At 42.9% G+C, this 23,572-nt stretch overlaps 1 protein-coding gene across 1 annotated transcript; it reads left to right on the plus strand.

Moving 5' to 3' along the window:
• The first annotated feature begins 2,220 nt into the window (after positions 1 to 2,220).
• Positions 2,221 to 15,491, plus strand: MGARP (mitochondria localized glutamic acid rich protein). Its single transcript, XM_086464789.1, has 5 exons — positions 2,221 to 2,305; positions 3,977 to 4,080; positions 5,144 to 5,231; positions 9,796 to 10,029; positions 15,253 to 15,491. Exons 1-5 carry the CDS (start codon positions 2,221 to 2,223, stop codon positions 15,489 to 15,491), a joined length of 750 nt encoding a protein of 249 aa, XP_086320915.1.
• The last annotated feature ends 8,081 nt before the right edge of the window (positions 15,492 to 23,572 follow it).

A 23,572-nucleotide genomic window follows, 5' to 3' on the forward strand; every position in this document is an offset into this window, starting at 1 on the left:
GTTGTCCTTCTCAAGTTAAAAAAACATAATTGCGTTTCTGCCAGCTAAAAAGTCTTTTGGGGATTATGGCCTTGGAGCTATTAATATGCCACCTGAAAGAATTGCTTCTACTAGGTACAGAAAAACTTGTGGTCCTGTGGTTATTTTTCCCGTAAATATTCCTCTCCAGCTAAAAATACAGCATGTTGTGAAATGTTTCTAACCATGTTATATCTGTTTTTCTTGTTGCTAAGATTTTTTTTTTCTTCTTCTTTCTTAGGTTGACAGTAGGCTCAGTAAGGAGTAACATGATCACTGGTCGTCCCACAAGGAAATGAGCAGCAGCAGTACAAAGTATCTGAGTACTTGTATGATCATCCATTTCATGTGCAGAATTACGAAATAAATTGTAAAGTCTGGAAGAAACTTAGGAAGTCTTTTGCCATTTATATTTCATTCTGCTGGCCTTGAAGCGTGGCATTTCTGTTTCATAGTTTGAGGTTGTTTTCAAAACTCTTTGTTATTCTGGAAGGTATATTACAGAATTAGACATCAGTTCAGAGGAAGTTCATCAGATATTCCAGAAGTTAAGTGTACTCTTGCCCTGCCATAATCTTCATTGCTAAATTTATAAAATAAGAATGGGATTTCTAGGAAACCCAATACCATTAATCTGTACAAATGCAGAAATGTGCATTTGCTACTTCACACATCAAAGCAGCAGCTTTCAACTCGGTCTTCACCGGGTGGACTTTCAAAGCTTGACCTAGTGACTGGGAGATGCTTGTTATTGAAGTTACTCATCTGTTTGCAAGCTTCACCTAGTTCCGGGAGTGCTGCTGTTCTTCAGTCCTTGGTGGCCTGTACTGATTTTTATTTTTCTCTTTCTTCCCCCAGAGCAGAAATTGAGCTTTGACAGAGACAGCAAAAATCAGAGGCGGCCAGCCTTTAAATCCTGTGTGGGTTTATTGCTTTTCCTTGCTGGGAAATCTGCTTTGCTTTTGCTACTGCATGCAAAGTTGAAATGTATTCTGTATTTTCAGAAAGCGAGGCTGAAAGCTCAGTCTGGAATCTTGGAGGCTGTTTGGCTGACCTGCAGCTCATTAGTCTGCCCCTTCCCCGACGGCTATTGCATCGGTTCTCTGGGGCACAGCTGCTTTTCTGCTCTGGCAGAGCCATGCTCTGCAGTTCCCCAGGGATTTGCTCCTTGGAAGCGCCATAGCTGGCAGCTGAGGGGACAGTGCCAGTTCTGTGCTGTTTGCTGAGGGCAGTGGAGGGGGAGTGTGTGCTGTGCCTCACCCGGGGCTCACGCTGGTGTCAGGGAGGGCAGGCTGGCCTGCCCCATCTGCATTTTTGGAATTGCTGGCTATCTGAAAGGTGCCCACAGACTCCGTGGTGAGACTGCACAGCCCATGCCCGTCTCTAGTGCGAGTGCTGCCTTCACCTTGTCTTTGGGCACCAAGGTCGGTCAAGGACAAAGGACAGAAAAATGGGGTAATGACAGTTGGCAGAATGTGGCGTTAAAGAATCAGCTGAGGGGACATCAAAGCTTTGAATACAGGAGGGATGAGCAAAGGGGCAACTGTCTAATGATGTGGGGAGGAGAAGGATAGCTGGGTTGCCCTGACCCTGGGCTGTAACAGAGCGTGGCCCGCAGGGGCGACTGACCTCCTCTTGCCTTGCACCAATGCTGAGCTCCTTTGTCCCGGTGTTTGACCCGAGTGCCCTTTGCTGCATATTGAGTTCATTTCTCTGGGTATTTTCCCAGGAATCGTTGGCAAAGGAATGCTCTTGGAGACCTTTCTATTTTAGTGACGCTGTGGGGTGTTGCTCGCCATGTATCCCCCGGTAAATGCAATCCCTGTGTCTTTTCCTCCCGTTCTGGGACTGTCGCGTTTTCACTCTGTCGTGGCCTGTTTGAGTACCGACGGTGCCTGCGTTTGATTTCCCGGCGGTACCCGGCACGGCAGCATTCCGCCCGTGGGCCCTGCCCTCCGGGAGGGACCCCTGCACTGCAGGCTCTGAACCCCGGCAAACCCTCACCGGCCCCGCCGCTCGACCCCCGCTCAGGTGCGCCGGTCCGGGGGCGGTGCCGGTGCCGGCCCAGCCCTCCCCCGCGGTGGCCCCGCCCCTGGGCGGGGTGCGGGGAGCGGTGTCTTCTGCAGCGGCCGCAGCCCCAGTCCCGCGCTGTCAGGCAGCCCGAGGTGCCCGCTCCGCTCCCCGGCTCCCGCCGCCGCCGCCATGTACCTCTGCAGGGCCGCCTCGCAGGCGCTGGCCTCCCGCCTGAGCAGGGCCCCCGCTGCGGCCAGCCGCCTCAAGCAGCGCGGTACGCGGGGGGCCGCCTGGGAGCTCGACCTGGGGCCGGGTAGAGGTCAAGGGGACAGCGGGGGGTGGGGGGGACGCGCGGGGCGGGGCGGGGCTGCTGACGCGCCGCCGCCTCTCCGCGGGGCGCCGGGGGGACGCGCGAAGGTCGCGGGCCGGGGGCTGCGGGCTGCGGCGGGCGCGCGGCGCGGCTGTTGGCGCGGTTGGTCACAGCGCTCGGCCGCGGCTCTCCGCGGCGTGAGGGACCGGGCGGGAGCGGGGCCGGCCGCTCGGTCATCGCCGCCCCCCTCCCCAGGGAACCGGCTGCCGTGAAACCACCGCCGCGTTGCGGCGGGGAGCGCGCTACTTGGGCGGCTCGCCCTTGGGAGAAGCGGCTGCGGTGGGGCCGTGCCTCCAGTCCGCCTTCGGTGGCAGCAGGCTCGGTGGCGGGCAGGTGCGGGGACCGTTGTTTTCACTTTCACCCCCCAACAATAAAAATAAAGGGGTAACCCCCCCCCCCCCCGCTTAGGTGGGTAGTCCAAGCAGTGGTCTGTTAGCGGCGGGAGGGAGCGTGAATCAGGCTGGTCTGCAGCCATGGCTTTTGGCACATCAGGCGTTGTGTAACCAGTAGCAAAAAAATCTTCCGGCGGTGTTGGATGGTTGCAGCCTTCCTGAGTGCTCTCTTACCTATAGTGTGCAGCCCTTGAGAAGAAGGTATTGATGAGAAACTACCATAGAACGTGTGTGTAAGTGTAAGAAGATCCATTAGGATGCCTGGCTATTGAAGAGGCTTCTGAAAAGTGTGTCATGAGACAGATGATGCTAAACATAATCTGGCACACGATGGCACCCTTTTGGGACTGAGACTATTTTTGCAGCTACGGATTGCAATGCTCGGAGCCATTTTATGTTTAATGGGCGGCCTTTCAGTGAGACGTTTCTCATCTGCGCTCCTCGTCTGGGATGAAGTCACGAAATTCCACTGAAATGTTGATGAACAGAATTACGTGTGTTTTTCGTGAGTCTCTTTTTGAGGCAGAAGACTCCAAGGCTATAGCAAGCATCAAAACTACAGAAATGGTGAACAAAAATGAATGGCTAATGCTGCTATTATAGGGAATATGTACTCAATCAGGGATAAAATTGTGTAATCCTGCCTGTCTGCCCTGTTGGCCAATACTTGAGGTTATGGGTTATGGGCATGTACCTAAGTGTCAGCAGTCTATTTGAGAATGAAAGAATATGAATTCAAAGGAAAAAGCTTTTTCTTTAAGTGCTCTGTTAATAAACTGAAGGGGATTTGTTACATCTGCTGATCATGACTGCAGCGAGACTGAATAAGGACAGATTAGTTCTTTTACATACCTTAGGCAGGAACTTTTTTTTTTTTTTTTTCCAAATGTTCGTTAGATATTTGTTTAGTCTATATAGACTGCATCCAGTAGTTGGAAGCTGATGGGCAGACAGCGTAGTTCAGAGAAAATCTTACACCCCCCAGGAAGAGCTCAGCCATGCAGCCGTTCAGTTAGGCACCACGCCCTGTTTTACTCAGCTATACTAAACATCGCTAAGCTGTATCTCTCTTGTTACAGCTTTTTAAATCACCCTTTCCCATACGAAGTTCAGATTCCGTCGTTCTATTTTATGATCGTATTTTAGCAGCACTTTACATCAATTTTGATAATGGTTTTTATAGCACCTCTTCGCCAGATGTCGTCTGGGAGTGTTCCTGGCTCTTCTGGAGAGAACATGATTTACTATCTCCTTGCTGGCGTTGCTGCTTTTGGTGGTTTATTTTATGTAAGTGTTTGGGAGCGGAGCTTTCTGTGTGCTTTCTGATTTGGTGTGGTAAAAGGTGTGTTCTAGGTTAAAGAGTACGGTCAAGATTCAAACCGTCAATAGCACGTGGATGTCATAGCATATAATTAAATACAGTCCAACTTAAAAATCAGTTCAAGAGAACTAGTGAAACAGAATGCCTATTGCTTGCCTGTTTTACTGTTATTTTGATATCTAGTGCTGTTGTCATTCTTGGTGAAAAACCTATTTAAAACTACGTGAAATGAATGTGTCCAAAGATGGAGTAAGGCACCTGCCTCTAACCCCTTGCCTCTTCTTGTCAGCCACAAACATTGAGAATATCTCAAAGCAGGCAAGAGGGATGCAAAGTAAACTGACTGAAGCTGCAAAGGGAAGATTATGAATCTCGTTAATTGTGGCATAAAGAAAGATATGAATATTAGTTACTTAGAAAAAGCATGTTAAAGTTTTGGAAACTAAATTTGTGAAGGTTTTTGGTAATCATTCTCTTCCCTGCATCTAAATACATCAGACTCTGCTTCATGTACCTAAAGCCTCCATTTCATAGCTTCCTTCCACCAACACCCCAAGATCTGATATAGTGCAATAGCGACTAGCACATCCCCAAGAGGTACATGTTTCCCTCTCCCACAAAATAATCCTCTTGAACAAGCTTCTACTTGTTCATAATATCAAACTTATGTGATTGCATATCTGGAGGAATAACAAATTCTCTTGCTGTCACCTCCTTACTTTTTTTTAAAAAAATAATCTGACTGTAATTGTCTTTTAAAATGCTCTGTTCAATTCCTGAGACACTGCACACTTTGAAATCTGCATGGTATATCATATTTGCTTTCTAACTGGATGAATATGAAATGTATAAATATGTTAGTATAGCAAAATAGATTTAATATTTTTTTAAAACCTTACTTAGTATGATTTGATATGATATTTGAGATGAGCAGTAAGGCTTGCTTAAACCCTTCTCTCTGTCTCCCCTCTATTTATTTGGTGAATTTGTAGGGATGTAGCAATAAGTTTTGGTGTAATTTCCTTTCAGGCCTACAGAGTAGTCAGTTCATCCCGCAGCAACTATATTGAACATATGAATGTTCTTCATGAGAGAGCTGAGAGCCGGAAAAACAAACCTTGGCCAAGCAAGGGTGAGTTGAGCTCTTCTCTCTTGTTCCTTGGGTACATGAGGATCTGGAACAGATTTCTAGATTGTCTAATCAGGCCTTAACCTTGTCCAAGTCCTTGTCTGAGCTCTGTGAGTGGGAGTGAAGACAAAGGTGGTTGTGCAGCGTTCTGTTACAAAGCTACTTCTGCACAAATTTTGGGAAGGACTTAACGTTTAGGCAGTGAATCTGGGCTGGGATCCACCTGCAGGGGTCTCTTTGGAGGAAAGAGCTGATGTGTGAACCATTAATTTTATATTGGGTATTTGCATTTGATTTACTGGAAGCTTGATGAAACTTGACTAAATATATAATGCTGTCAAAATCAGTTTTGTTTTTTTGTTTGTTGGGGGGGAAGGAGATAAATTTTTCTCAGTCAACAGTTTGTCTCCAGGCCGCGTACGATCAGGGAACACAGTTCAATAGGAAAAAAATCCTACATTTAAAAAAAAAAAAATATAGTAAATGGGACCCATTTCTTGTCCCATAACTTTGCTTTTGTCCTTTTTAAGCAGACACCAACCAAATGTATGGCAAATCCTTACTTAGCTCTTCATGCTTAAATAATTAGACCATGTTAGTTCAAATAGTTGTAATGGAATGTTGTCTCTGTCTACATCAATTAGTGTTACAGCAGCATTAATATAAAAGATGGAACTTTGGCAAGCATGGCCTTGCTAGGAAAAGCAATTAGAAAAATAAACTTCTTAAGGGACTTTATGTTTTTGTTTGGTGATTATTTAAAATATAAATAAAGTGATTAAGCCATAGCACTTGAAGCTTTTCCTTATTTTTCCTGATGCTGACATCTAGAGAATTGATTGAACATATTTGCATGCACACAAAGAATAGGTTTGAAGAAAGTATGCCGAGTTTAAATTTTGTTCTCAATGTGAGAGTGTCCTTTGGATTGCCTGCTTCTAAAACTGTTTCTTTGGAAGTTGTTAGTCTTGAAGTTCCACAACACATTCTTTAGTTTTAAGATGTTAAAATTACAGATTTTAAGATTTAAAATGTCAAAACACCTCGATTTCCTTTCTCTTAAGCAGCTGGAAGCAGTGCAGGTTTTAAGTCTTTAAATGCTGAGAATTCAGTAACAATTTTAATGCAATCCTTCCTTGTCCCGAAAATAAAAAGTGTGACCGGGACCACAGTAGGTGTGTTCTCCTAGTGACCCAGTCGTCTGCTGTTCAGGGAAGACATGAGGGTTACGCTCGTTACGTTCTGACTGAGAGAGTCGGGAGAACATGGCGGATGCGGAAGCATTAAGCAAACCTTTGAGGGCACTCGGAGTGGTGTCAGTATCTTCCCTCTCTTCTCTTCAGGTTCCCTTCTGCGAGGCACTGAGTTTTAACCCTAGTCTACCAAAACGTTTGCGTGGGATAGCCGCAGAGTCAGTGGTGCTGCTGACCCACTGAAGGCTAGCCCTGTGTTACGGAGACTGGGGTAAGGGTACTCTGTGCTCTGGAACGGACTTAATCCTGACTTGGGGTGCTCTGCAGGCATGCCATGGTCTGATGCCTCGCGCTGCTGAGTAACTTGACATAAATGCCACAGCCGAGGGCAGATGACTGCTGCCTCCCCTGTTACTGATAGCAGGAAGAACAAAACATTCCTAAGGCCAGACAGGGAACACAGCTGAAACTTGTTTCCTATATTATTTTCCATATTGGACTTCTGCTCAACGCAGAGTTTTTAACTGGACTCCTGAGCCGCTAATTCCAATTCACAAGACGAACCTACAGTTGAATCAGCTCTTTTTAAATCCTTCCTCGTTCCCAGCTGTATCTTCCCAAAAGAGGTTTCTGTCCTTACTTTTCCTATGGAATCCTCTGTGTGCTTTCTTGAAAGAATTAACGTCTCTCTTCCTCCCCGTTTTTTCCCCTTCCCTGCATAGTTCCTTTTTTGTGCGTATCTTGTGGCAGGGTGTTACCATAGTATTGCTTTTCCCACAAGTGTCACTGCAGCTTCTTTCCCCACGCGTCCTTTAGATGCAGTTAGCCCTTACAGTTTTTCACAGAAAGCGTTGCAGAGAAGAGCGATTAAAAATTCTGTTCTCAAAGTCATCTAATGTTTTTTTAGGGCCACTTAAGCTAAGCTTTAAAGCAGTGCTGGTAACCGTATGGAGCGGTGGACAGAAGAGCAGCATGCCAAAGAGCAAATTCATGGCATGTTTGCTACGTGTCCCGTGGAGAGAGAAGAACTCTCTAGCTGCAAGAACCGACTACTAGGGAGCAGCTGATCAGACAGAGACTCTCCTGATAGGAATGGTTTTTGTGGTTTCTCAGTCTGAGGAAAATTTTCACTTTGTGCCCAACCCCAAAATGTCCGTGCTAAAGAACCGCATGTAGCAAACAAGGCTCTCAAAACAAGAGAAACAATCAAATGCTATTCTAGGCCTTTTTGTTTATTAGAGGGTTGAAATGATGTTTAATGGCATTTTAGTTAATGATATTGGACATTAACAAAAAAATTGTTAAAAAACCTGGTGTGTAGCTCTTCTTAACTGAAAGCTACTCGCAAATTTAGGGAGGGGTTTAAAAAAGCCCCTGGCAGAAGCCTGACTTGAAGTAGCAGTCGGAAACCTGGGACATCATTTGAACTGTAAAATGATGTTTGCCTTGCAGAACTTTCTGCTTGCTCGTTTAGCAAATACTGAGTTTTGTCTTCCATTTGCATGTGTCTCCTTTAAACTTGTTCCTGATTTCCTTCTTTTTTAGCAGTGACTTTTCTTTTCAACCTGATGCAAGCTGATTCAACCTTTCTAATCTATGCTCTGCTTTTACACTTTCCAGACTAAAATACACAGGAAATCTCTTTCCAAACCCGAGGAAGCTAAACACAAACAAAGGACAGTCGTTCACCATTGCGTACCTTGCAGCCTGCCTTGGGATGACTTTATACCTTCTATTGTAAAACTCCATACTTGTGAGACTTTAAAAGAACTACCTATGTTTGCAAGGCCAAACCATATTGAGCTTATTACTGAATCTGCTTTGTAGGGGGCAGTTCTCTGAGACCGAGGAGCTGGCTGTTCTGAATGAATGCACTCTATATTTGACTGTCCAATAAAGTGTACTGGATGCTGAGCTTGGCTGTTAGTCTGTTCTTTGCGTAATGATAAATGAATTTTTTTGGAATATAGCATTCTCTTAAAGGGACATGATCAGGTTGCGTAATACAAAGCTTTAAATTTTGCTGAGCAATGAGTTGACTTGTGTTTAAACCTGGACAGAAAACGATAGGCTTGCACTAGCGTAAGAAAACCGAGAATTGAAATCGATCTGTTTAGTTATTGAACCGCTATAAAAGAACAAAATAAATTCTGACTATGTCTCTTTAAGCCCTTTCCTTTCCCTTTCCTTTCCCACTTAGTTTACACTGTATTACAAACTTTATTTCCAGTTCTGTTGGTTCTAGTGGTGAACTTGCGATGAACACTTGGTATATACCTTTCTTTTGTTAACTTGATGTTAGCGCATGTTTGCATGGTGATTGTGCATCTTTGCTGCTTTGTGCTGTTGGTTTTTAGTGATGGGTCTCAGCTGCGTTTGAAGTAATGCATGACTGGGAAACACTGGGTTTTTCAGGTTCTAAAGAGTCTGACCCACAGCAGTGAGGACAAGTCTTTAAAAGACAGTTGGGACTTGGGAAAAGAAAATGGTCAGTTGGAAGTGGTCGTGAATGCTGACCACTTAAAATCAGCAAGTCGTTTTCGTACTTACGTACACCCGGTTACAATAGGGGTCCCCTGTTTTGTTCTGCCCCCCCCCGGCCTTACCTTTCTTGCTCGAGTGCTCTGGCTCCTGCAGGGGTCGCAGTGCATTCAGCATAGCTTTAAAGAAAGCGGGGTGACTAGGGATAGCAGAGCGCCTGTGGCAGCATAGAGCTAAGGGATGGCACGAAACCCACCTGAAAACTCATCACCTGTTGGGCTCGGCATTGTTGTAGCTGGACCAGCCAAGTTAGCCACCTTGAAACTAGCCCTGCGCCAGCAGAAGGCACGTCTTGGCCTGCGGTGCTTCTAGGCTGTGAGCCTGATGGCTAATGACCTCCGTAAGAGCTTCCACGCATGGTAGCAAATGCCTCCTTCCCAGTGTGGTAACTCCAGTGCTGGGTGCGAACAGGGCAAGAATCCTGCTCTGACACCCGTGAGTGCATCATCACTGGCCCCTTGAGCAGAGTGGGTTTGGAGCAAGACTTAGTGGGGTCCTTTTTTATCCTTCCCTGCACTCCCACCTCTTGCAGTCACTTGCTTTAAGCCACGGTTTCTTTTCTTACCACACTGAAGCAGTTATGAAACTCGGTAATTAAGAATATGGTTTCCTCATCTTGTAAACATCTTTTTTGGTGCCACATTAGACAATATGAGGGGCTTAATTATTGGTTTCTTGACCTTGTTTGTCAATTCTGCTTCCAAAGCTTAGCTTCCCATTTTAAATTTAAATGAGGATGATGGTAAAAAGTAGTTGCTGAACAAGTGTTGCATGCATGCCCTTTACTCTCTTTATTGTATCAAATAAATCCTTAAAAGGTGATGAAGAAGAGGCTGCTGAAGTCACTGAAGCAGAGACAGCTACGGAAGAGGCTGGTGCAGTAGCTGCTGCTGGACCTGTAGCACCGGCGGAGAGTGCTGGGGTGTCCCCAGAAACTGGAGGGGAGAGTGACTTACCGGCTCCAGATGTGTCCCCTGCTGTGGAGGAAGCACAGCAGGAAGCTGCTGCTAATTTGGAAGTTGCTGCTAATTCAGAAGCTGCTGCAGTGCAAGGTTAACTATGAATGTGGCTTGTGCGTGCGTGTGTGTGTGGGGGGGTGGGTTCTAAAACTGCCTCCTACTGCGGAATGTTAAGAACAAACGCCAGTGTTCCTAGTAGAGCTTGTCCTGCAGTGAAAACTAGTTCAGGTGTTACCTTGACATACCGTGAGCATGAGGTAATTGAGTTTATTAAATGAGTTTATTAAATCTCTGAAAGCGTGCTGCCTGCGGCAGCCGAGTTACTGTCTAACCCTAGTAGAATGAAAAGTTTGTTTTGCTGCCCCATTCTATTTCTCTTCTTTAAGCTCTTCTGTCGAGGCGAGCGTGTAATATCATCAGTTAAACAGTTGTTTCAGTGATTTGGTACTTGAGGGTTTGTTAAGGAATCTAAACACTTTATTTCCCTGGCCCTTCCTAAGATACTCACACTAAATAATCGTAGCTGCTGTGTCAATGTAACTGCAACAGGATGCTGCAGAGCAACGAAAATGACATCATGATCTCAGTCTTAAGCATATACTAGGCTAAAAGTTTCAAAATTTGATAGAACATCCAATTGGTATTAAGCACTTAAATCAGTTAGTGGCTTTTGAACTGTCAGGGCATTGGAAATATTTTGGTTTACTGTGCTTTGTAAAAAATCACAATAACACACATGCAAACCTATCTGTGAGTTGCACAAAATAGAGCATTGTAATGTAGTTTGATTTTTTTTTTTTTTTAATTGCTGACGTGTGAGGTGAGAGCAATGGCTTGTCCTCTTACCTCTTGAATTGTTCACCTGAAGATGGAAGGGGCACACACAAAGCAATTGGAGTTTGTCAGTCGATAGGAAAGCAGGAAACACTTGCATCTGTTGTCTTCAGTTAAAAATCAAACAACCAAACCACCACCACCAGCACAAAACCCCCCCCATTTACCAGCCTATTGCGAAAGAGAAACTTCGCTCTAATCCTTGCTTTGGAAGGGAAGACTTCAGTGTGGCTGTAGCAAGTATGGAAAGCACAGAAGTGGTTTTCAGCTTGGCTTAAACATGGAATCTGTACTGCACACCTATGTTTGACTGACTTTGAGAAAACAAACGTGCTTGAGAGGAGGTATCGAAAACATGGGTCAAACTGGAATTAAAAGTATTTTGACTGCTAGTCCATGGGAGGTTATCATAGCACCTTGAAAAGCATTAGCAGATTCTGGAATTGTTTTTGCACTTTTCCTGGGTGAGTCCAGGGAGGAATGGATGCAGCTTAATTGCGTTTTTAACAAATGAACTTGAGAAATGGTGCAGCACTTGAAGTGGCTGAGATTTGTGAAAGGTGTAGGTATGAATGGGATTTTAAGTCATGTGTGAATAGCTCCTGTGCTTATCTGCAAAGCATCCATTACAAATAACATTTTAAACCAATACTTCTTAAGGGACTTTATATTTTTGTTTGGTGATTATTTAAAATATAAATAAAGCAATTAAGCCATAGCACTTGAAGCTTTTCCTTATTTTTCCTGATGCTGACATCTAGAGAATTGATTGAACATATTTGCATGCACACAAAGAATAGGTTTGAAGAAAGTATGCCGAGTTTAAATTTTGTTCTCAATGTGAGAGTGTCCTTTGGATTGCCTGCTTCTAAAACTGTTTCTTTGGAAGTTGTTAGTCTTGAAGTTCCACAACACATTCTTTAGTTTTAAGATGTTAAAATTACAGATTTTAAGATTTAAAATGTCAAAACACCTCGATTTCCTTTCTCTTAAGCAGCTGGAAGCAGTGCAGGTTTTAAGTCTTTAAATGCTGAGAATTCAGTAACAATTTTAATGCAATCCTTCCTTGTCCCGAAAATAAAAAGTGTGACCGGGACCACAGTAGGTGTGTTCTCCTAGTGACCCAGTCGTCTGCTGTTCAGGGAAGACATGAGGGTTACGCTCGTTACGTTCTGACTGAGAGAGTCGGGAGAACATGGCGGACGCGGAAGCATTAAGCAAACCTTTGAGGGCACTCGGAGTGGTGTCAGTATCTTCCCTCTCTTCTCTTCAGGTTCCCTTCTGCAAGGCACTGAGTTTTAACCCTAGTCTACCAAAACGTTTGCGTGGGATAGCCGCAGAGTCAGTGGTGCTGCTGACCCACTGAAGGCTAGCCCTGTGTTACGGAGACTGGGGTAAGGGTACTCTGTGCTCTGGAACGGACTTAATCCTGACTTGGGGTGCTCTGCAGGCATGCCATGGTCTGATGCCTCGCGCTGCTGAGTAACTTAACATAAATGCCACAGCCGAGGGCAGATGACTGCTGCCTCCCCTGTTACTGATAGCAGGAAGAACAAAACATTCCTAAGGCCAGACAGGGAACACAGCTGAAACTTGTTTCCTATATTATTTTCCATATTGGACTTCTGCTCAACGCAGAGTTTTTAACTGGACTCCTGAGCCGCTAATTCCAATTCACAAGACGAACCTACAGTTGAATCAGCTCTTTTTAAATCCTTCCTCGTTCCCAGCTGTATCTTCCCAAAAGAGGTTTCTGTCCTTACTTTTCCTATGGAATCCTCTGTGTGCTTTCTTGAAAGAATTAACGTCTCTCTTCCTCCCCGTTTTTTCCCCTTCCCTGCATAGTTCCTTTTTTGTGCGTATCTTGTGGCAGGGTGTTACCATAGTATTGCTTTTCCCACAAGTGTCACTGCAGCTTCTTTCCCCACGCGTCCTTTAGATGCAGTTAGCCCTTACAGTTTTTCACAGAAAGCGTTGCAGAGAAGAGCGATTAAAAATTCTGTTCTCAAAGTCATCTAATGTTTTTTTAGGGCCACTTAAGCTAAGCTTTAAAGCAGTGCTGGTAACCGTATGGAGCGGTGGACAGAAGAGCAGCATGCCAAAGAGCAAATTCATGGCATGTTTGCTACGTGTCCCGTGGAGAGAGAAGAACTCTCTAGCTGCAAGAACCGACTACTAGGGAGCAGCTGATCAGACAGAGACTCTCCTGATAGGAATGGTTTTTGTGGTTTCTCAGTCTGAGGAAAATTTTCACTTTGTGCCCAACCCCAAAATGTCCGTGCTAAAGAACCGCATGTAGCAAACAAGGCTCTCAAAACAAGAGAAACAATCAAATGCTATTCTAGGCCTTTTTGTTTATTAGAGGGTTGAAATGATGTTTAATGGCATTTTAGTTAATGATATTGGACATTAACAAAAAAATTGTTAAAAAACCTGGTGTGTAGCTCTTCTTAACTGAAAGCTACTCGCAAATTTAGGGAGGGGTTTAAAAAAGCCCCTGGCAGAAGCCTGACTTGAAGTAGCAGTCGGAAACCTGGGACATCATTTGAACTGTAAAATGATGTTTGCCTTGCAGAACTTTCTGCTTGCTCGTTTAGCAAATACTGAGTTTTGTCTTCCATTTGCATGTGTCTCCTTTAAACTTGTTCCTGATTTCCTTCTTTTTTAGCAGTGACTTTTCTTTTCAACCTGATGCAAGCTGATTCAACCTTTCTAATCTATGCTCTGCTTTTACACTTTCCAGACTAAAATACACAGGAAATCTCTTTCCAAACCCGAGGAAGCTAAACACAAACAAAGGACAGTCGTTCACCATTGCGTACCTTGCAGCCTGCCTTGGGATGACTTTATACCTTCTATTGTAAAACTCCATACTTGTGAGACTTTAAAAGAACTACCTATGTTTGCAAGGCCAAACCATATTGAGCTTATTACTGAATCTGCTTTGTAGGGGGCAGTTCTCTGAGACCGAGGAGCTGGCTGTTCTGAATGAATGCACTCTATATTTGACTGTCCAATAAAGTGTACTGGATGCTGAGCTTGGCTGTTAGTCTGTTCTTTGCGTAATGATAAATGAATTTTTTTGGAATATAGCATTCTCTTAAAGGGACATGATCAGGTTGCGTAATACAAAGCTTTAAATTTTGCTGAGCAATGAGTTGACTTGTGTTTAAACCTGGACAGAAAACGATAGGCTTGCACTAGCGTAAGAAAACCGAGAATTGAAATCGATCTGTTTAGTTATTGAACCGCTATAAAAGAACAAAATAAATTCTGACTATGTCTCTTTAAGCCCTTTCCTTTCCCTTTCCTTTCCCACTTAGTTTACACTGTATTACAAACTTTATTTCCAGTTCTGTTGGTTCTAGTGGTGAACTTGCGATGAACACTTGGTATATACCTTTCTTTTGTTAACTTGATGTTAGCGCATGTTTGCATGGTGATTGTGCATCTTTGCTGCTTTGTGCTGTTGGTTTTTAGTGATGGGTCTCAGCTGCGTTTGAAGTAATGCATGACTGGGAAACACTGGGTTTTTCAGGTTCTAAAGAGTCTGACCCACAGCAGTGAGGACAAGTCTTTAAAAGACAGTTGGGACTTGGGAAAAGAAAATGGTCAGTTGGAAGTGGTCGTGAATGCTGACCACTTAAAATCAGCAAGTCGTTTTCGTACTTACGTACACCCGGTTACAATAGGGGTCCCCTGTTTTGTTCTGCCCCCCCCCGGCCTTACCTTTCTTGCTCGAGTGCTCTGGCTCCTGCAGGGGTCGCAGTGCATTCAGCATAGCTTTAAAGAAAGCGGGGTGACTAGGGATAGCAGAGCGCCTGTGGCAGCATAGAGCTAAGGGATGGCACGAAACCCACCTGAAAACTCATCACCTGTTGGGCTCGGCATTGTTGTAGCTGGACCAGCCAAGTTAGCCACCTTGAAACTAGCCCTGCGCCAGCAGAAGGCACGTCTTGGCCTGCGGTGCTTCTAGGCTGTGAGCCTGATGGCTAATGACCTCCGTAAGAGCTTCCACGCATGGTAGCAAATGCCTCCTTCCCAGTGTGGTAACTCCAGTGCTGGGTGCGAACAGGGCAAGAATCCTGCTCTGACACCCGTGAGTGCATCATCACTGGCCCCTTGAGCAGAGTGGGTTTGGAGCAAGACTTAGTGGGGTCCTTTTTTATCCTTCCCTGCACTCCCACCTCTTGCAGTCACTTGCTTTAAGCCACGGTTTCTTTTCTTACCACACTGAAGCAGTTATGAAACTCGGTAATTAAGAATATGGTTTCCTCATCTTGTAAACATCTTTTTTGGTGCCACATTAGACAATATGAGGGGCTTAATTATTGGTTTCTTGACCTTGTTTGTCAATTCTGCTTCCAAAGCTTAGCTTCCCATTTTAAATTTAAATGAGGATGATGGTAAAAAGTAGTTGCTGAACAAGTGTTGCATGCATGCCCTTTACTCTCTTTATTGTATCAAATAAATCCTTAAAAGGTGATGAAGAAGAGGCTGCTGAAGTCACTGAAGCAGAGACAGCTACGGAAGAGGCTGGTGCAGTAGCTGCTGCTGGACCTGTAGCACCGGCGGAGAGTGCTGGGGTGTCCCCAGAAACTGGAGGGGAGAGTGACTTACCGGCTCCAGATGTGTCCCCTGCTGTGGAGGAAGCACAGCAGGAAGCTGCTGCTAATTTGGAAGTTGCTGCTAATTCAGAAGCTGCTGCAGTGCAAGGTTAACTATGAATGTGGCTTGTGCGTGCGTGTGTGTGTGGGGGGGTGGGTTCTAAAACTGCCTCCTACTGCGGAATGTTAAGAACAAACGCCAGTGTTCCTAGTAGAGCTTGTCCTGCAGTGAAAACTAGTTCAGGTGTTACCTTGACATACCGTGAGCATGAGGTAATTGAGTTTATTAAATGAGTTTATTAAATCTCTGAAAGCGTGCTGCCTGCGGCAGCCGAGTTACTGTCTAACCCTAGTAGAATGAAAAGTTTGTTTTGCTGCCCCATTCTATTTCTCTTCTTTAAGCTCTTCTGTCGAGGCGAGCGTGTAATATCATCAGTTAAACAGTTGTTTCAGTGATTTGGTACTTGAGGGTTTGTTAAGGAATCTAAACACTTTATTTCCCTGGCCCTTCCTAAGATACTCACACTAAATAGTCGTAGCTGCTGTGTTAATATAACTGCAACAGGATGCTGCAGAGCAACGAAAATGACATCATGATCTCAGTCTTAAGCATATACTAGGCTAAAAGTTTCAAAATGAACTTGAGAAATGGTGCAGCACTTGAAGTGGCTGAGATTTGTGAAAGGTGTAGGTATGAATGGGATTTTAAGTCATGTGTGAATAGCTCCTGTGCTTGTCTGCAAAGCATCCGTTACAAATAACATTTTAAAACTATACTTGGTCCAATCTGCTTAAAATTATATAGCTAATAAAAAGTACAAGTAAATGTATTGGTGGTGAATAGTACTCTTTACATATGAAAAATAGTTGTAAGTTAGTAGTGAAGACACCTAGAACCTTATAAATTTCTATGGAATATTTTGATCATTTAATTTAGCAAGGAAGTAGTCTGTGTTACGTTAAAGGTAGTGAATCAGAGCTCTTAAGAGATATGAGACTTTTAAAATATCTTGCAGTGTTTACCTCTGTTGCTCTACAGAGCAGTTGGGAAATTTACCTTTAAGGAGTGGGCACTTGCTTGTATCTACAAGTGTTGAATATTCCTTTCACAATGCTTATCTAGGAATATCCATTAATGGTTTGATAGGGAAGGGTCTTTTGTATGGGAAATATTCCTGCCGCTCTCTTGAAGAGGAAGCAGCTAGGTTCTTCCCTGACAAACATTGTGCATACGTGTATTAAATCTGAGGATCTAATTCTAGTCATGGTGACTTCATGTAGTGAGTTGTCACTTTATTCTAAGAGGAAATAAGTCGTGTAACTGTTAGTTACTTCTGGTGTTGAATGGAAGTGGATTTAGTGCTATTTAGAAATTACTGATTTCTTGGATCTAGTTTGTCTGGCAACATACTTACTGCAGAAAATGACACTAGAACAACACTTCTGTTATATTGATATTTTTAAGGGATTCTGAGGGTTGTTTCAGGTGTCCTCTGTCAAATCTTGCTGCAGTGATTCTTCTTTGCTATGTGGTAAAGCTGACAGAAATGAACCCGTGGGATATAAAATTGTTGAGAAACTTCTGCATGTTGTTTCAGCTGTCTTCCTTCCAGCCTATAATCAGGATATCGTGTATTAGCTAAAGCATTTCATATCAAGCAGCAGCAGTTGTATGTCCCCTCAGTAATTACTGGTTTCTAAAGCAAGGGAGTGTTCTCCTTGAAGTTTCTGGGATGTTAAAACTTGCTTCTGAGATCAGTTCTCTCATGCCGCTGGTCACCAGGGAAGACTGTTGTAAATAACTGTTTGTTACAGGTGTCCCTGAGTCCAGGGTGACGCTATGGATCTCATAAGCAGTTCACATGAGGTTCCCCCACTGGGGCTGAGTCGCTGTGACTGCTGTGTAACCGGGGTCTGCACTGGAAGGCTGCTGAGGCTCACGCCGCCAGGTCACCTTCACTTTTGTTCAGTTGCTCCTCTCCTCCAGGCCCCATCTGTAAGAGAACAGTACGACCCCTGAAGCAGTTCTACCCCCAGATCTCCGAGGAATTGACAGGGGCTTCTGGCTCTTGGCCATGTGAAGGGTTTAACAAGCAGCATGCGGTCTTGCATGCCCAGGTTTAAACCAGTATCCCTTTCCTTTAAGCTATGTAAAAGCTAGTTTCCATTGGCTAAATACTTAAAATATAAGACGGTATTTTGATTCAGAAGTTCTCTGCTCTCTATGTACCACTTTGTTCAGAGTTTACCTGCAGTCAACGGCTAGTTGTGTTCTTAAAAAAATCATTTTATAATTAAAATCCTTCTGGAAATACCTTTCAGTTTGTATTTAACCATCTTTATTGTTTGTGTTCTCTCTGTTTAGAGGAAGAAAAAGTGTATCTTAATTTTACTGAGGTAGAAAATAATTTTTCTTTCAGAACTGCCCAGGGAAATGCAGGCTTACTTTGAAAAAGAATACTTATTTAAATAACTTGTATTAGTTTTGTTGGTAGCTTGGTGTTACTTCTGCAGATGAAGGCGCAAGTATTTTTATTGTTACCAGCAAACCTCTGCTTTTTCAAATGCAATTGTTTGTTTTGATCTATAAGGCTTTCTGTAATGTGTTCGGAAGTGCAAGATGCCAATGGACGTTTGTCTCCAGCTCCACTATACATACATATCATAGAATCACAGAATCGTTTGGGTTGAAAGGGACCTTAAAGATCATTTAGTTCCAACCCCCTGCCATGGGCAGGGACACCTTCCACTAGACCAGGTTGCTCAAAGCCCCATCCAACCTGGCCTTGAACACTGCCAGGGAGGGGGCAGCCACAGCTTCTCTGGGCAACCTGTTCCAGTGTCTCACCACCCTCACAGGAAAGAATTTCTTCCTAATATCTAATTAAATCTCCCCCCTTTCAGTTTAAAGCCATTACTCCTTATCCTATTACTACGTGCCCTCGTAAAAAGTCCCTCCCCACCTTTCCTGTAGGCCCCCTTTAAGCACTGGAAGGCCGCTGTAAGGTCTCCCTGGAGCCTTCTCTTCTCCAGGCTGAACAACCCCAACTCTCTCAGCCTGTCCTCATGGGGGAGGTGCTCCAGCCCCCTGATCATTTTTGTAGCCCTCCTCTGGACCCGTTCAAGCAGGTCCATGTCTTCCTTGTTCTGGGAGCCCTAGAGCTGGACACAGCACTGCAGGTGGGGTCTCACCAGAGCAGAGCAGACGGACAGAATCCCTCCCTCAACTTGCTGGCCACGCTGCTTTTATTGCAGCCCAGAATGTGATTTGCTTTCTGGACTGCGAGCGCACATTGCTGGCTCATGTTCAGCTTTTCGTCCACCAGCACCCCCAAGTCCTTTTCCACAGCACTGCTCTCGATCCACTCATTGCCGAGCCTGTATTTGTGCTTGCGATTGCCCTGACTTGAATGTGTGATTATACATGGATGTGCAAAAAAACTCCAAAACCACACCAAAACAAAAACACCTCCAACCCAAACTTGGAGGTAGGTACTTATTATTTAATCAGAGTAATTTCAATTTTAGGAAGTTAATTACAATTGTACCTGGCTGGAATTTTCTCCTTGCCTCAATTTAAGCAATTTACAACCCACTATTGGTATTTGCATTTCTGTGAAATACTGTTACTGAAAAGGTACTGTGACACGTTACTCTGTTCCCAAGGTTTTCGTTTCCTCTAAATTCTTTTTTTCTGTATCTTTTCATTACTTGAGCTGTTGCCCTGACACTCTTGGTTACTGCCTGATGCTGCCAAGTCTTCTGCTGTTCTCCTTCTAATGCACTCTGTGTATGGGCACCATAAATTAAGATAAAATTTTCTTCAGGTAGAACAAATGCTATAAAATGCACAGATCAGCAAGCTGCTACTTGGATTGGGCAGTGTTGCATCTGTGACTTTTAGGTTTTGAATTGCTGCTATAAACTTTTCTCCAACTCTAGTATTGAGGCTTGAGGTTTTGGCATTTTCAACATGGATAGTGAAAGCAATTAGCTCGAAACTGTGCTTTCTTGGACTCCTGACTTCTATAGTGTACGGTCTTTTCTGATTGTGTAAGTATTGAAGGGTATGGTCTCCTCTCTGTTATTTCAAACACAGTTTGAGTGAGTGACTAGGTTTGGGGAGGATTAGTGTGTGAATGTGCCAGTGTTTTCCATGTTAATCTTCAAATGGCATTACAATGCCAGTTGTCTGCAGCCTAGAGAAACAAATATAGGCTGCACTAGACAGGACTTTTGCTGACCTGATGGCACAGTGATGCCAAACAGACAAAAACACCCAACATGATCAGTGTACATTTTTTTGCTTGGTAAGTTACCAAACTCTCGGTGCATATTCAAATGCTCTGACTCTGGGAGTATTTTGAAAATCGCTGAAAAGTCCCCAAAGTAATTTGCAATTGCTGATACGTATTCAGAGCCTTTCAGAATGACATTGCTCAGTAGAACAAACACATCCTTGTAGCATTTGTTTGTGTGAGATGGAGGAAAGAGAAGAAGCTGTGCAACTTGCAGCTCTTTGCAACCTTAGGTGCTGGGGTAAGATGCAGCACAGATAGGGCTGGACAGACCTTATCCCTTATGATTTTTGCACTTGTTCACAGTTGGACCTTGTGAAAATAACCACTTTTCTTTTTCTCTTCTCAACCTCGCTGGTGTAGATCAGAAGCATCTCAACAGGCCTATTATCTGCCATTTTCGTACATCTAAGGTCATGGCATGAAATGGGTCTCTAGGTGTAGATTGGTGTAACAGAAGACAAGAGAGTCAGAGGAAGTATTCGTATCATCTGATGACATCTGCGCTTAATTACTAACTGTAATAAAGGTTTTCTATTCTGAATCTCCTTTTAGAGGATTTTTTTTTCCTCTTCATTGATTATGGTAGGCTAAGTTGGCTAAATTAGGCTCTAGAATGTTGAATTATGTGAATATTATGCTACTGGGGAAGTATCTGTATCTGTGGAACTTCTGTTGGGTAGTTCTGCTTCACAGTTATTACTCTCTTTATCTGTCCCTTGGACTGCTGCATTTATCTTTCATCTCTCTGATTGCCATATGCTGGCCACTAGTCTCTTCTCTCTTTCTCCTGTTTTTCCTTTATAAAACTGAGCTTGTAGATGAGTCGTCGTAGCATAACTGGAAAATCTCTGTAGGAAAACTGTGAACAATATTTACAAAAGAATTCTGTAAAAGTTGTGAGCACCTGAAGTCACAAGTTGGTAAATGGAGAGAGTATTTGATTTTGATCAGCTTAGCTGAAAATTTTACAGCATGCACTGGGCTGGGGAGGAAGATTACAGTAAAATGAAAAAAACCCCTAGAACTTTCCAGCTAAGAGTGCAAACAGATAGGTGGGGGAGAACTACATAAAATAACTGTCTTCCTCTGTCTATTGTAGAACAAGGGGACAAGTAGCTTCCTGAAAAAGATTAAAGCTGGTAAAAGGACATAAAGTAAATAATGCCTAAATGATTGTCACTATTAAGGAGAAAATGGACCTATCGATTTTTACTAATAAAATATTTATAGCTCATTGCTGAAATTTAAAAAGAATCCTAAAATAACTTTATTTCTTTAAATCAGAAAGCAAGAACTCTCTTTGGTCAACAAAAACTGTTAGCAGTTACTTTACCTTAAGTAGTATTACCTGTGTTACTGGAAAATTTTCTGTAAGTACAGCGTGCAGAGGACTACTGTTAGTGTCAGTACTTCAGAAAAAATGGCAACAGGGACTCCTTTCTGTTCTCCTTGGTGGCAGTTCAAACCAGAATGGTAATGATGAGGATTTTTATATTAATTTTTGGGCAGCATTTCTCATTGCAGAGGGAAACATCCTTTTCGAAAAGCAACATGCTGCACGTTGTTTGCTTCTTTGAAAACAATGTAAGTGTGTAAAAATGTATGTGTTACTTTGCATGAAGAGAATTTTCTTTAACAGAAAATGCCTGACTTCAAAAGTTTTTTTAGAACTTCTGAAGGATTTCATACATCAAATTATTAGTGCATTTTCATATATGCTATTTATATTAATTTGCATTAGTTTTCCTCATGATCCACTCCAATTGGTGGCTGGATGTTTAAAACAACCAACCAACCAAACACAATGTGAATTGCTTCTCATTGCTACAAATCCTTGTTACAGACTATAAAATGTTATACTTTAAATTATATGAGGTATTATAAAATGTTATGGATTACTGTGATTGCACTGTTATGCTTTTATTCTGACCATTACAGGCATCTCTGAAACTTTTTTTAATCATTTGTTATAGAATAAACTCTCTTGAAGTGAGTCTTCTGGTCATTTGTATGAACTAATTGAGGCTCTTCTTAAGAACTAGTGACCTACATTAGGCACAAACAACCTGCAAAACGTTTGGTTGAATGAAGTTGTTTCTTTTCTTGCTGTATGGAATGAAGAAAATTCTTTTTTTCTTAAAAATGTGCTTCTTAACACCATGGTTTAGGCTCTCAGCTAGACCTCATGGATTTTTATCTGTATTATTTATGGATGGCTTGCAAAAAGAAAAAGCTGTCATATTTTTATAGTGGCAGGATTATTAGAAATCCCAGCCTTCCTTTGTTCACCAGTTTCTCAAAGACCTTGGGCTCTGAGCCTCTGGTTCAGGTTTGACTTATAAAATGCCAAAGGGGGAAAACTCCCGACGCCTATGGGCTCTAGTGAGGTATTGCTAGGTAGGGAAGGCTGAGGCTGCCTTCATGCCATGTCCAAACAACAGGGTGGTGGGGCCAGGGCAGTTCTGCAAATGATTTCTTGAGAGCAATGTGGGCTTCAGCTGTTGCCAGCCACTAGTTCCTGTCCTGTGCATTCAAGGAACTGATTGGACTGAAAAAGAATCAGTACTTTTCTAACTAATTGTTGATTCCCTGTTTAGCACATAGAGCTGAGAGGTTTATTTTTTTCTGAAGCTCAAGTGCTGAATTCACAGTATCAGAGAGAGGCATTGGTCTGCAGTTAACCATCCAGTAGATTTTTTTCCTTTTTAAGCCTATGTTTAAGTGTTAAGTGTTTTTCCTTTCCAAAGAGATGGCTAACTTACTCCAGCTGGTTGTAATTTTAAATGATCACTGAATAAAATGCCAGTGAGTAGAGAGAGAGCATTTCAAGTAGTCCTGAGTGATGATCCTGGTGCTTGGGATGTTCCCTCATGTTTTCCCTTAGTAGGTCTTTAAGCTATGAAAAATAATGGGGAGTTTTTTGCTCTTCCTGTCCTAATGTTTCAGGGGACACCTTGAGACCCTCAGTGGACCTTACTGAGGAGAAGCTTTATGTAAACAAAAGCGTCACAGTTCTCTAAAAGACTGTAAGTAAAATATTGTTTCTGTTTTCACAATTTTTTTTTTTTTTCTTTGGAATTAGTGTGTGACATTGGCTATGTTATAGGCAGCTTGAAATATCAAAGCCTTGTTTTGTACTCCAGCTTTGGTTCGTGTGCTCCAGGCAGATTCCATTTGTATTGTGCTGGCTAACATCTATTATTTTAGCTTTATAAAACCAAATTCTTCTGCAAAGAATATTTTTTAAAGTAATTGAACCTGACATTCTGCATTACAGATACCAGCCTCATCTTGACTGCTTAAAAAAAATTAATTCATGACGTGAAGGACACTGCTATAAGTGAACTGCTTCACTCAGAAAAGTGTCTTTAATCTTTAAAAATTGCAGGAAACCAGTGGCTGTTCAGGATTTTTTTTGTCATTGTTTCTAACTGGAAATATCTTGTTTAAAATGAGTCAAATGATTAGGATTAGAAACAAAATATGATAGTTTTAAATATATTAGTAGGGAAATGCAATAGTAGGGGAAAAAAGTATAGGCTGTGGTTATCTTGTTATGAAACTTCCATCCTAAGAGGGGGAAATCCACACCTCTCCCTGAGCAAGGAAAAAATTGAATATAGCTTTCATTTTAAAATCTGAAACAGCTATCTTCCATGTTGAAAATAAGGAAAACATACTTACAAAGCCACCTAAAAATACAAGTTAAAAGCTTAAAGTCCAGTAAGATTTAAAAATATAATATATAAGTTAGTTTAATTATGCCTACAGGCTATTAGTATCAGTCATTTATAAATTTGTATCAATAAATATTAAAAATAATAAGAAAGCTTCAACACAAAAGCACTCTGAACAGAGAGAGTATTTGCAGTGGTGCTGAGCTGACTGGCCAAA

This window comes from Leptosomus discolor, chromosome 4 (assembly GCF_034619465.1).
Source record: "Leptosomus discolor isolate bLepDis1 chromosome 4, bLepDis1.hap2, whole genome shotgun sequence".
Lineage (NCBI taxonomy): Eukaryota > Metazoa > Chordata > Aves > Leptosomiformes > Leptosomidae > Leptosomus > Leptosomus discolor.